The 14,425-nt window shown below is 30.0% G+C and overlaps 3 protein-coding genes across 4 annotated transcripts; all 3 read left to right on the forward strand.

Moving 5' to 3' along the window:
* The first annotated feature begins 1,929 nt into the window (after nucleotides 1-1,929).
* Nucleotides 1,930-3,809, forward strand: LOC145186019 (uncharacterized). Its single transcript, XM_080062064.2, has 3 exons — nucleotides 1,930-2,502; nucleotides 2,869-2,906; nucleotides 2,999-3,809. Exons 1-3 carry the CDS (start codon nucleotides 2,222-2,224, stop codon nucleotides 3,634-3,636), a joined length of 957 nt encoding a protein of 318 aa, XP_079918190.2. The 5' UTR covers nucleotides 1,930-2,221; the 3' UTR covers nucleotides 3,637-3,809.
* Nucleotides 3,810-6,235: 2,426 nt separating this feature from the next.
* On the forward strand, nucleotides 6,236-8,324 carry LOC145185695 (uncharacterized). Of its 2 annotated transcripts, XM_090097019.1 has the most exons (3): nucleotides 6,236-6,330; nucleotides 6,640-6,934; nucleotides 7,170-8,324. In XM_090097019.1, the coding sequence occupies exons 2-3, from the start codon at nucleotides 6,669-6,671 to the stop codon at nucleotides 7,594-7,596; spliced, it is 693 nt and encodes a 230-aa protein (XP_089953145.1). In that variant the 5' UTR covers nucleotides 6,236-6,330; nucleotides 6,640-6,668; the 3' UTR covers nucleotides 7,597-8,324. The 2 variants fall into 2 exon arrangements, with proteins under 2 accessions (XP_089953145.1, XP_079917807.2); XM_080061681.2 differs by lacking the exon at nucleotides 6,236-6,330 and having other exon boundaries at nucleotides 6,547-6,934.
* LOC149883657 (uncharacterized) lies at nucleotides 8,314-13,901 on the forward strand. Its single transcript, XM_090097020.1, has 5 exons — nucleotides 8,314-9,338; nucleotides 9,527-9,595; nucleotides 9,838-9,892; nucleotides 13,437-13,473; nucleotides 13,627-13,901. Exons 1-5 carry the CDS (start codon nucleotides 9,117-9,119, stop codon nucleotides 13,712-13,714), a joined length of 471 nt encoding a protein of 156 aa, XP_089953146.1. The 5' UTR covers nucleotides 8,314-9,116; the 3' UTR covers nucleotides 13,715-13,901.
* Nucleotides 13,902-14,425: the final 524 nt, after the last annotated feature.

The following is a 14,425-nucleotide window of genomic DNA, read 5'->3' on the forward strand; positions in this document are numbered from 1 at the left end:
GACAAAAAGCTACGTCGACTTGTTGTTGCAAAAATCGAGTTTGACCAGCGTTGTTCCAAGCTCGAGCTTCACCAGTTTGGGATTCAAGTCACAGACCGTTGCGGCATTAACCACTTCTCCTGTGTTTGCGTTTTCTGGAAAATCTGGTGTGCTGAGAAGATTGTGGCTGGCTTTATACAGCACCTCTGGAACAAATATTCCCGGTCAAGTTTTTATTCGAATCTTTACTGACGGAGAAATCAATGTGGGGAATTATGCAGAAACCACGGAAGGAATAGGAGTGGACACCACTGGTCTCGCCACCGATTTGCTTTTTTCTCCATTGGGAGGAGCTTTTTACGCCAATTCTTTGCAAGGATGCAACATGTTCAACACCACTTCCTTGGGAGGATATTTCACGTTGGACATGCCTTTCAGAAACGACGTCTCCATTCAACTGGTGAACAAAAATGCCACAGCCATCACGTATTGGATTCAACCGTTCATCTCCACTCTTGCATCCATTCCTGCCTCCATTCCTCTTTTCAAGCTCTACTGCAAATCGTTTCGATATTTGAACACAACGTATGGCAGCGAATACGTTTTGATGAACACCAACGGAAAAGGAAATGGCGTGTCATTGAAATACATCAGAGTACACATCATCGGCTCTTCTGGAAACTGGTGGGAATCACGAGTCCGAATGTACGACGGAAATTTGCCTCCCGGAAACGGAACCGTTCTCACTCCTTGGACTCCATACAACACCAACAATTACACGTCTTTTTCAGGATACGATGGTGACAGCACATGCTTCTTTTCCTCCTCCGGATTGGAAGATTTTTATTTGTCGTCGTGGAACGGCTCAAATGTGACTTCCTTCAACAACAAATCGACGGGGCTGTTGTATCAATCCACTGCATCCATCGGCTCGACCACCACCATCTCCTTTTACAGAAATTTCGGAGAAGCCGATTCCATTCCCAGCGTTTCATCCGGAAGAAGGCTTGTCGTCACTCTCAACTCCGGCGACGCGCAAGTCGGACAATCTGGAAGCTTTTACCTTCTTCTCGGTCAAGTCTTTTATTACGCTTAATCTTTCGCGAACGATTTCAACACCTTTACACCCATTAATTTTTTTCATGGATCCTTTTCTCATGAAAAAACATTTTCACACCCCTCAATCACCAAAAAAATCAAAACGGGCACCAAAACATTTTCACACACCTCAATCACCAAAAAAATCAAAACGGGCACCAAAAATGAAAATGAGCCAGAACCCGCCTTTTCTAGTAGTGTTGACATACAAAAAGAGAAAACTTTCTTTGATAAAATTAGTGTTTTATGCAACACCAATCCATCTTCTTAAAAATGACTTTTCTCATAATGTTGATAATTACCTATATAAAATATCAACATAATTACTTTGTGTTCGCTCCGAGTCCACTAACCGAAGATCAGTAGTTCAGAAACATGTTCATATTCATTGCAGGGCAGTTGAATATTATTCATGTTTCCAGTTCACACTTGAGAGTTTTCTGCTTATATGTTTTAGGTGAGAAATTAGTGATATACCAGAAAATCTGGAAGTTCATTGGAGCAGTATTTTAAATTGAGTATGCTGTTAACTTAAGAGGTTCAAAAACATCCCCTGAGGAAAAAGAGTATTGGTTACTAGAGGTTGAGTTTGATTTTACTTTAGTCAGGTATTTGCAATATAAATTAAACAGTCATGATCTTAGATTAATAAAAGAAAAAAAAAAAATCAAAATTAATGCGTAAAGTATAAGATTTTAATCAACTACATTAATCTATACTACAATTACTAATCAGTACTGCATTAATCCTTTTTCCTCAATGTTTTTTTTTTCAAAGAACCTTTGTTGAAAAACAATTTGGAAAGAAACTAAAGGCATTACATATTAACTTTTGTTAATTCATTTAGTAGAACTTTTTTTTATTGAAAAAGAAATAAACAGAATGTTTTTTATAGAACTTATTAACAACATTCCGTTGGTTATCCTCCATTATGACTTTTAAACAAAACAATTGTAAAATATTCTGTAACGTCTTTGCCGGAGAAGTCAGTATTTGCCAAATACTATTTGGTTACTTTTGTCTTTTCTATAAATAATTAGAAAATGGGTTCAATTTATTTAGACATTTATACGGACACATTTTTTTAATAATACAATTTATTCAGAAGTTTACTTCTTAAAACATTAAATACAAATATTTTTCAATGGAGAACTCTGAAAAATCTTTACATTTAAAACTAAGAGAACTTCTCAAATGTGGAATTTGCCTTGAATGCTATGATGATCCAAGAACTCTTTCTTGTGAGCATTCCTTCTGCAAGGATTGCATTTATTCAGCTTTTCCAAAAGATAATAGTGTCTTTTGCTGTCCAACTTGTCGTTGCATTCAACTCCATGTTACTTCAAAAAATGATATACACAACATGACATGCAGTTTGCATCTTCGACAATCTTTGGATTTATTTCTGGAAGACTCTCGGAACAGGTTTTTTAAAAAATATAAATTAGTTCAATATCTGTGATTTTGAAGCCATGCATAGTAAAGTTATAACCATATGTGTATATGTAACTAATGTATGTATGTATGTATGTATGTATGTATGTATGTATGTATGTATGTATGTATGTATGTATGTATGTATGTATGTATGTATGTATGTATGTATGTATGTATGTATGTATGTATGTATGTATATATGTATGTATGTGTGTATGTATTTATGTATGTAATATATAGTATATAGTATATATATAATATATAATATACATAATATATATAATATATATAATATATATATATATATATACACACACACTTGCATACATTAAAATTTGTATATTTAATTTATAGTCTTCTTGAAGAATCTTCAAAGAAGGAACATGAATATGGTAGAACTCCCTTTTTTGTTAGTTTTAAAATTCAAAAGTTTAGAGAAAAAAAGTGAAAACAAATATTAAGTGTATACTAACATTTTATTCAGATAAAATTGAAGATGTATCAAACAATTTAAAAGAGGCCTTAGAAAGCAATTTTTCCGTAAAAGATTGTGTTGGTACGTCAAAAGAACTACCTGAGATTAGTAAAGATGAAACTTCTATATTCCAAAGTGAGTGCAGTGGTTATGATTTAAAAATGGATTGTGATCAGAGTTCTGATGAGGAATTGAATCATTCAGCTGTCCCACATCAGAAGTTGAAAAAGACACGCAAGCAAAAAGTGTTCAGCAAGTTAACAAAGATGTTTCTCACCAACAACATAGAAAATGATTTTAATGCACTCTTAACAAAAGAAGATTTCCTTTCTAATTTAAAAGATAAGTATCCTGAAAAGATCAAATTTACAATAGATGAAGTAAAAGCAGAATCTCAAAACCAAAACCACTCTTCGAGTGTTGCTGATTCATTTACAAGTTCAAATGTTCTTGGAGGTGCTGTTTTTGCTGCTTATTCTAGAATGCATTCACATCAAGCTGCTGCAAAGGCAAACTTTAAGGAGAATGTATCACATAGCTCTTTTACTGAATCAAGGTCTGTTGAAGATAACGAAGAAAATAAAGGATCTATGTATGGGATGATGCGTGGAGGAGGGCGTGGAGACAGAATAGGGTTTCTTTTATAAGTTTTTTATATAATGAACTAAATTTTGTATTATTTTAAGCTTATTTATAAAAATAATTTTATGTATGTTTTCTTATTTTTGATATCTTTTGTAAATTTTTGTCTATTGTGACTAAATACTGTTTATAATGTTTGTGTTAATAAAGAAAATAAATATATATATTTTTTAATGTTTATTTGAATAATTTACTAGTTCGGAAAGGTGAATGCAGTGATAAGTCAGGGCTGGCCAACGAACTGCCAACAAGTTTTTTTTTATTGCTTGCAAAGATTTTACTGCTAAGCTTTTTTTAATTTCTTTGTCCTAATATTTTTTTTTAAGTAAAAAAAAACAACAACTTATAGTTAACTAACTTCACAGTAAAAAACGTATTACAGGGTACATGAAGAAAAAATATATATACTGAGAAAATCAAAACTAGCTATGCCATTGACATTTACAATCAATGTCTGTAATTTTTGTTTAAATCCATTTACTATGATCATACCTAACGCATGTTTTAAAATTTAAATTCGTAACGAAGTAGAAAAGTTAAAAATTCCATGTAAAGATTCACAAAAGGCTTTTCGAAAATTGATGACGGTATTGTTATCAAGAAACATTGAATGACGATTAAGGGAATTGTGCAATTAGTAAATCCTATTGCAAAAAAAAAAATATTACAGTTTGGAATTCTTAATGCAAATTCTTGTTCAAGACATCTGAAAATACTGCGTTTCTTTGAATTAAAATGAGATGAGGTTAAAAAAAGTCAAACAATAAACATGACAAGTTAAAGTTTATAAGTATATGTTAATAATATTTGATGAAAGCAAATGACACCAAACATTTGTCTGATGTGTCAAAGGTTTCTTAAACTGCTATCCCAATTACTAGTTTATACCAGTTGTGTAAATAAAAACTTTGCTGTTCTTAAAGACTTTATTTTTTTGTCTGCTACTAAGAATAACCACTAGATACTTTTGACATATAGAAGAAAAGATGAAACACTATTTGGGGACCCGAGACCCGAACTCGGATTAGGGTTGCTGTTTCAGATATTACCCGAATTTAAATATTCGGGTAATTACCCAGAAGTTATAAAATACCCGTTTCTTTTTAAATCGGGTAATACCCGATACTTGATACCCGTAGAATATCCGTAGAAAGTACCCGATACTTGATACCGTAGAATACCCATAGAAATACCCGAGGAAGTAAAAATAGCCAAAACAGTTCAACTCAATTCATTTATTACATTACGTTACAAATAACAAAAAAAAAAAAAAAAAAAAAATGAACGAAAATACCCGATCGCGCGAAAATTTCGGTTCGAGGATCGGGTAATTTTATTACTCGATTTCGGGTAATATTATTTCCCGATTTTTTGGGTAAAATTATTACCCGAATTATCGGGTAATTTTATTACCCGATTTTTGAGTACTTCTACGGTTAATATCCGGGTAGTTTAAACCGGATAATACCCGACCCGAAGACTTAAAGATCGGGTGACTAAAGTTGTTAAAGTTACCCATCTACGGGTATTCGGGTCGGGTTTTCGCTCCCTACATTTATTTAGTCTTAATAAGTATAAACTGGAAAAATATTTGGACAAGCAGAGTTTCTTCTACTGTTTTAAATCAGAATGTCTGTGATGCACTTCCAGAATCTTTTTGGAAAAGTGTCCTATACTCAGATGAGTCAAATTTTAATATTTTCGGATCAGATGGCCGTCAGCGCGTATGGAGAAGAAGGTAGAAGTTCTGAAATTAAAAAGTTTAAAACTAACGTAAAATATCGTTTTGGAGAAGTTATGACCTGGGTTACAATGATAAGGTCAGGAGTCGGTAACTTCGAGTTTATCAATGGAATCATGACAAATGACGTTTATCTTGAGATCTTGCAAATAAAAACCTCAAAGACTCAGCAAGAAAATTGTGATTAGGACGAAGATACACATTCTAAGAGAATATTGACCCAAAACGTACTGCAAGGATCATTAAAACTTAATATAAGATAAACAGACTTGACAGACTACCTCAATCTCTCGATTTGAATCTCATTAAACATTGGGATTTTATCGACTAAATCATCCAAAAAACCCTTCAAAAAATAAAGATCACAAGGGGATTCTCACAGTTTAGTAAGTTTGATGAATAATCAAATGTTGGCAGTAATTGTCGCTAAGGGTAGCCCAGAAAAATATTAATGATAAATATATGTGAATAATTTCTTCCTATTTCTTTATGTTTGATTTATAAATGTAAAATCGTGTGATTTTTGAAGAAACCTCAAAAGAAACTGTTAACCACTTGCAAGTTTTAACTTTGAAGTTTTTTGAAACGTGATGCTTTTTGCATTTTTATCAAGAAAAATTAAACAGAAATAATCTCGAGCTTTAATATGATCGTAGATCGTAGATCGTCTTGATCCATGTTCAACCCAAACTTGTTAATAAACATTTAATCCAAGAAAAGTTGAAGCCAAAGTTTTTCAAAAAAGAAATAATTTATGAATAAAATTTTAAATAATTAAGTTTTTCTTTAACCTTATGTACCGAACCAATTAAATGCAAACATCAGTGATTAAAGTGATCAAAGTGATCAATGAACAATTCATGAATGCAGACATGGACGCTTTACTTCAAGTGCGTTAATCTTATTTTTAAAAATTTCACTCCAACGCGTTCACGTAAAGCATCATAAATGACAGCAGGTTCTCTGTAACGTTTATAAAACTTTGTGTTTTTGGTGTCGTTGCTAATGTAAAAAATTCATATCGTTTTTTCACCGGTTCGATTTGACTAAATGCAAAAACCGTGTTTGATTTGTAGTTTTCAAAGAAATCTTTTGCTCAAATGTCAATTTACAAAACTTTTCTTTTATAAATAATCTCATAATAATTTACAAGGTGCAATAATTTCAAACCTTCAGTCAACTGCTTAAATATGCGAATTTAAAAACAAATAACAAACTGTTTTTTTTCTTTATAGTTGGTTTTATGAGCTGTGTTATAATATTTTAGCTTATGCAGCCGCTATTTAAAAAAGTAAAATGGAAGATATTTTGGAGAAAGTATGTCAGTGCGCAATTTGTCTCGAGGTACTTAAAAACCCTAAAACTCTCGTATGCCAACACACATTTTGTGAGATATGCTTGGAATTAGCATGTGTTAAAAACAAGAGCGGAAGGTGGCATTTAACATGTCCGACGTGTCGTTCGAAGCAACCTTTTGTCACGCAGAAGAAAGATGTTTCTTTTATAGGAACTTCACAGATAGTAAAAGAGATCACCGAGCTTTTGCGAACCAAAATTTCTGGGTATAATTTTTTAAATTTCATAAACTTTAAAGGCCGGTTTAAAAGGTTACTTTAAAGACCGGTTTTCACAAGTTTTTGCTACACCTCGATTTCATTTCTAGAACTGCTGTTCCGCTATTTTGCATTAGGGCTTTTATCAACAAAATTTCTTTCCAAAGTATTTTTTTATATTTAAGCACAGAATATAACTATTCAACCAAGTTCTTTTTCAAAAAATTTTTTCCTTCTGATTTAGGAAAAAGAAGATCTTAGACATTGAAACAAACAGACAACTCGAAAAAGAGGCGAAATCCGATACTTCTGAATCAGTTGGCTCATCATTAAATCACATGGAAACAAACCATGTAAAGTTATCAAGCAACTTCGCATCACAAATTTCTAACGAAATTTCTTGCAGCAAATCCAACACTTATGATTTAATAAGTGCGTTCGAAAAAACAAAACGCGATCTCGAGATTTACATTGAGAAATACAAGAAGCAAGAAATTGACCTTCGTAGATTAAAAAACGTAAACATGATGCTTCTTATTGATAACACTCTTCTTAAAATGAAATCTTTTGAATCGTCGATAGATTCTCAAACAAACGTGTTTAAAAAAAGAGGCATCGAAACAACAAACATTTCTGGAAACTTAATATCGGGGAACCAATTCTTTGATTGATTTTCGTATCAAAATTAGAGTTTATATTATATATAGATTACCACCTTTATAAGACGCTTATACGTTACATCGCATTTATAAGAATCTTACCTACTAAACTGATTGCGTTTTGTTTTTGAATTTTCAATGCAAATTTATTTATTAACGGAAGAGTTTTGGTGATAAAATAACGCAAACAACACAATTTGTCTCACGTTTCACACAAACAATACAATTTTTCTCAAGTGTCACGCAAATAATACAATTATACTTTTTGTTAATCATGAGCTAGCTTCTTTATGTAGGCAGCATTATAGAAACAAATTTACTGCGTTAGGGGAGATTTAACTACGATCTCATTTAGCATACAGCAAAATGAATATTTGGTTTGGATTTATCAAAACTGAATGTTGATCTTTAGTGGTATAAGCATTTTAGAAATTCTCCTGGTAACAAAATAACTTGTAATCATCAATCATTACAACTTGAAACCAAGTTTGTACGAAAAATTGCATTTTTGACATTTATAGTTCAGACAAGCGTATTTAGGTGCAGATAGGTGTACCTTGGAGATCTTGTAAAACTGACAAACCTAACGAGAGATGAAAAAGACAACAAAGGAAGAAAAAAAATGCATCGTTTGAATGTTTACATTTAATTTAATGCTACACTTACAAATTTATAATAATTTACGACCCCAAAAGGTTCATATTGTAGTAAAATAACATAAAAAATACAAATGGGAATAATTTATTGTTCATGCACTGTTCTAACTTAAATGCTAAATATTTGATTTGCTGTGCTTATGTTAACCTAAACTTTTAATCTTTTTCTCTTATGCAAACATGAACTTTAAGAGATAAAATATAACAAGTCTATACTTATCCTTTTAAAAGACTAGTATAGACTTGTTATATCTCGTTCAAACTCTTTATGAATTTACAAAAAACACCAAGATAAAATCTAGTAAATTTTTCTGTAACTGATTCGTTTACTTAAGGTTTCGTTAATATAAAAACTGTAAGAAAGTTTTTTTTAAAAAAATGTTCTTTTTGAAATTAATGGTTTTCCTTTAAAGATACAAGCGATGTATAAAGTTTTCTAAAATCTATGTTTGTACATAAACTTCTATTAAAACCAATTTTCAAAGTAATATCCCTTATAATCTAACTGGTGAGAAAACAGTTGATAACTGGTAAAAGTGGAAAAATATTATATATTAATTTTAAAATTAAGTCTCTGTTTTAACTCAAATCGATTTTTAGTTGAGTATGTTAGTAGATATTTTGCCGAACGCAATTGTACAATTTTGCTAAGCTCGTATGTTGAACTTCAACCTATGTCAGATTAATCAAATAAGACTCGCAACATGGGATAACAATATGCAATTCGCAAATCAAATGTCTTACGTTAGAGCAAGCTGTATATCTTTCCAATCTAATTTAAGAAAAATTATTATTCTTCATATTAAAACTGTTTTAGTGACTTTTAAGGTGCCACTTTAAAAGCCGGTTTTTGTTGCTATCGTTTTTTTTTTTAGAATGCTTTCTAAAAATTATTTTGTTTGTTTGTTGGTGCTATTTTTTGGAGGATTTATTTTGGCTCAAGATGATAACTCTGTATTTGATAAAAAAGACACTACAAACGTTGTTGACTCTTTGAATTCCAATGATCAAGAAAGCAGTAAAACTGAAGAAAATCAACAAGATGATCTAGAAGGATATAAAAAAGGCTCAATTTGTGTTTATTGTAAATATTGTAAGGTAAAAATTTAAGAACTTTTCAAGTTTTGATAAATAAAATAAAGCAGTATACATCCTAGTTTAAAGTTTTAACATCCTAGTGCAATTAGTTTAAGTGGTTATTTATACTTAAATGTATATTTATATTTGTATACATTTAAAAATTTATAAGAATGTATAAAAGTATATGCAAATTTAATGCCTTATAGTTATGCAATCTGTGTGATACAAGTTGTCCATCATGTAAAGAAGAAAATGAAACCTGCAATATGTGTAAAGTAAGTAAAGCTAAAACTTATGTTATACTAAAAATTTTAGTTTTATTGTGGAACTTGGTTTAATTTAAAATTACTCCAAAACATGTTAAAGAAACCTTTTCTTTACTTTTGCAAAATTTTTCTTAAACTCTAAATCTTTAACATCTTATTGGTAAAGAAATGCAGAATTGGTGAAATACCTTTTTATGATCATTGAGTGCCGTTTTTAAATTGAATGTTAGATTGTTTTGTTTATTCATTAGTATTGCAAGTATTGTAGACTTTGTGGAACTGTCTGTGAGACTGTCTGTACACCAGGTAAATTTTTTTTTTTTAAAAAAAAAAAAAGAAAAAAAAGAAGAGAGAATTAAGACAACTAGGCAAAGCTTTTCTTGTTAATGGAGTTTTTTGTAAAGATACTTATATTTTATTCTATGTATACCCATGGTGGGTCATTTTTCTTATGTTTTTGAGCATATGATACTGATAACTGATTTTCTTTATTTTTATATTTAGTCAAGTAATTTTGATTTCTTTATTAATTCTCTTTATTTTAACATTGAATATTTATGGTAATTTTTTGAGCCTCAGAATATTAGTTTGTATCTAAAGTATATTGTTTTATATGAAGTTTTATAAGTGTTCAAAACATATTAAAACCAGTCTGTTTTGATTTATTGCCCCCAAATACCCCTAGTTATACCCCTAGTTAGATCCCTGACAATTTAAAAGTGGACTATAGATAATGGTTTTATGCATTTTAGTTAATTTTGTTAGATATTTTATTGGCATGTAATAATATGTTAAAAATTTTATTATAACATTTTTAGCAAATCATTTTTTCACACAGGCATTAGTTCTATATGAACCATTCTAGCCCAAATGAACTTTTCTCTTTTCTCAGTCCTATACACCACCATCAAAGTCCTTGTGATTTCTTTTACAATGCATTAAATAGACCATGGACATGGAAGTTTAGTACAATAATTGGATTGTTAAGAAACTTTATTATGTTTTGCTTCTTGCAAAAAGTAAAAACTGGTTCATCAGGCTGCTCAGTTTTCTGATTGATCAGATCTGACAGACTTCTAGTGTCAGGACTTATTCTTGGTATTCTTCTTTTTCTGTGTTTTTTTATCTCCAATATCCTTATTTTTTCTCACTTTCTCATTTATCCAAACTACAAAGTATTGTCTGAAGAATGCTTTCACTGTGTGAGTTCCCATTATCAGATACTGTTTTGCCATCATTATCCATTAGCCATCATTTTTCTGTCAGTTATTATTAAATGCTTAAGTGGCAACTCCTCGTTATGTAAAGCATAAATAATCCAGGTTAGTTTGACTCATAGTTTCTTTTCTAAATATTGAATAACTCCATGACTCCAATCTAATAAAGATTTGTATTCTTAGTAAATCTGACTCTGTATACAAAATAAAAGTGCAGGAATTTAAAGGAATGAATAATGCAACCTATATTAAGGTTTGGTTGAATCTCTACACATTGCAACTAATTCTTAAGCTCATGTTCTGTTATTCATTGAAATAGTTGTTGAGCAATATGTTCAGTAGGGGTTGAATCTCCTCTCCTCTGAATTATTTACAAAGTGAGATATTTTCCACCAGGCTCTGAATAAATACAATAATGATCTTCTAAGACCTTCCTTTGGTGTGGCTTACTATCTTTACGATGTACAAAGTAAGTTTTTGATTTTTTTCATAAGATTTTTTTCTATCATCAAACTCCTCATCCTTGGTTTCCTTATTAAACTTTTCTTTATAAAAAAAATACATAAAAAAATCTTTGCTTTGATCTCTTAATTTTATAGGTTTTACATAAAAAAAATCTTTGCTTTGATCTCTTACTTTTTAGAATCCAGAACTAGGTTTGTATCAGGAACATTATCCTTGATAAAACCTACATTTACGACTGCTTTTAATGTTGCAGCATTTATTGATGCAGCTGCTCTCTTACACCAAATCTTTATGCTGAAAAACTAATATGATGTACATTTAGGGTCTTTAGTTTATAATTTTTTTTGTTTGTTTGGTGAATAATTATTGTTTTTACCATTATCAGTATTATCTGACTCCAACTATATTTCATGAGGTAATACAACCAGAGACCTGTACACTCAATTCTAACTCTCTTTGATTTATTCTGCTTTCTTTCTTGATATCATTACTGTTTTTATTTCAGTTTTTTCTTTTATCAACTGATCCCATTTGCAATTCACTTTTAAAACCAATTCTATCCATCTGAGATTTCATAAGTTAAAGTTTAGTATGAGGAATTTTATTTTCCTTTGAACATTTGCAAGAAATATGAAGATTCTGGTTGCAGTCATCACAAAATGATTTTTCACAGGTTATGATTAGACATTTAGACCATGATATGTTATGGTATGTTTTTAAATCACTCTATGATTAGAGACTTATTTAGAAGTTTTCCTACCTAATGACAAATTATATGTTTTCTTCCAATAATTTAGAATTCTTTTACTACTTTTATCAGAGATAAATGTTGAGTTGAATAATTTTCTGCCATAAATCTTTCATTGAGACCTACACTTTCTCAGAAGTTTGCCTCAAATTATTGTCATTCTTCAATTCTTCTAAGAGACTTAGAGACTTCTAAGAGAATTTTGAAACATTTCTTAAAGTTAATAGTTCTGATTAAGAATTTCCTTACTGTGCCAATTAGCTTCATTAGTTTATCTTACTTTATCATGAGTTTTGTAAGCCATGCTTTATGATTATATACTTTTTTTTCTAGAATGTGCACATTTATAATTACTTATTACAACAATACTAAAGTAAACAAAATTATAACTTATCGTCCAACTTTGATTAATATAAACAAAAAAACTATGGAACAACAAATCCATATATTATTAAAAATTCAAAAATTAAAATATAGCTTTTGGTTATGGTTTAATAACCATTGGTTGTGGTCATTTATTATCCAATTTTGACATGTCAGGGGTATATTTAGGAACAGAGAATTGACTTAGATTGGTTTTAAGATGACCAGACTAGCAAAAGATTCAAAACTGTTTTTAAAACAATATATTTTTTAGGTAAAATTAATATTTTGAAGCTCGAAATTATCTGACTAAAAAAAAATGAGGATCAGTTATGGTCAAAAATAAGAAAAACAGCTAGCCAAACTTTAATTCAAATTTTTTTGAAAAATGACCCACCCTAGTGCCCCTTTTTTTAAAGATTAAAAAATTGCTTACAATCTGTACCTTATATTTTATGAACATTTTCAGAGAATAATAACTCTCAGTCAATATTTTAGTCAACATTTATTATGAAGGAAAATCTGTAAAGCTAAATTTTTTTGGTTAATTTGCTTATTAGTTTTTAATTAATTACATGTAAAGAATCAAAACATGATTAAAGCAACAGTGGCTTTCATAAATACAATGTTGTTTGCTACTTGTTGTATAAGTTTGGGTAAAAAAATATCCTTGATACTAATTCATCATAATCAGGATGAAATTCGTAGAACTTGGTATTTGACAATGTTCAAACTGGGCATTTGAGTGTTGTGATATGCTAGTAAATCTTCTTTAAAAGAAGATCTGGTATCTTATAACTAACACTCAGCCAATATTTTAGTTAACATTTGGCAACATTTCTCAGCCAAAAAATGTTTTCATTAGCATTTGCTCATATTCTTTTCAGCAACAATTTATGACTTGGGAATCACTCTCACTTAATGATCTTGAGATCATCAAGTGAGGGTGATTCAAGGTTTACTATTTGGAGAAAATATTTGAGTTGAATACAATAAGTGAAAATATCTCTTTCCATATATCACTTTACAACTGACTTGCCTCTTTTTTTATGTGCAGGAAGTTTTATTGATACAATTACTTCAGCTGTTTATGAGTAAGTCTTTAAAATTCCCTTTGTAGGATAATTTTTTTTTAATTCAAATCAATCAATCCTTTCACTAAAATACTTTATTCACAAACTTGTTTACCCAATTTTATTTCAATGTTAATATTTCTTATTTTTGGGTTTTAATTTTTTTCTTTTTAGTGTCTTACCATCATTCAGTGAAAAGACAAGAAAAGAGATGGATGAGGATTTAAAAAAAGCAAAGGACTTTATAAAAGAATATCTTTAATGCATTCTTTTATAAGGGCATCCAAAGTCAATTAAAAGTTTTTTTCTCATGTGAACATTTCTTAGTTATTATTAATAGTTCCTAATTTCATTTTTTAAAGTTAGGCTAATAAGACAAAATATTTAGATTTTTATTTTTATATGAGATTTCTATCACTTGTTTAGCACGTGGATTTGTTGTATTAGGATTTTATAGATTTTATATTAGCTTTCAAATATTATAAAATTTTACTATTTGTAATTATGAAACGATTCTCTTTTGATAACTTACTCAGAGTTAACCCTCCTTTTAAAAAGAATATTTTGATTTTGGGACAAAAATTAGTCTAGATAAGCTTTTAAGTCACCTGCATGCAATTCTTATCTCGTTTTGGAAAAATCTTTTTCGAAGAAACAAAAACGAATTAAATGTTATTATACGAGAACCAAAATTTAAAATGATTAAAGTTAACTTGATCTTAAAGGGATTAATTCAATATTTTAGATTTTGTTTTTATATTTCTAAAACTGCAAATTGTAAACGCTTTAAAAGCTCAAAACTTAAATAGGCTAGAGAAAGCTCGAACAAACAAATTTAAATTTGTATTTGACGATACCTGTTTTCTTAACTATTACAATATTGCACACTTAATACGCTAATTTACGGAAAATTAACAGAATTTTAGATGTGACCTCTATATAGAGCGGTATTTCTTAACGTGGGACAATTTGA

Source organism: Hydra viridissima, unplaced genomic scaffold, assembly GCF_058129835.1.
Source record: "Hydra viridissima isolate aposymbiotic clone 2 unplaced genomic scaffold, HvirCarnegie_v1 scaffold_9, whole genome shotgun sequence".
NCBI classification, from domain to species: domain Eukaryota; kingdom Metazoa; phylum Cnidaria; class Hydrozoa; order Anthoathecata; family Hydridae; genus Hydra; species Hydra viridissima.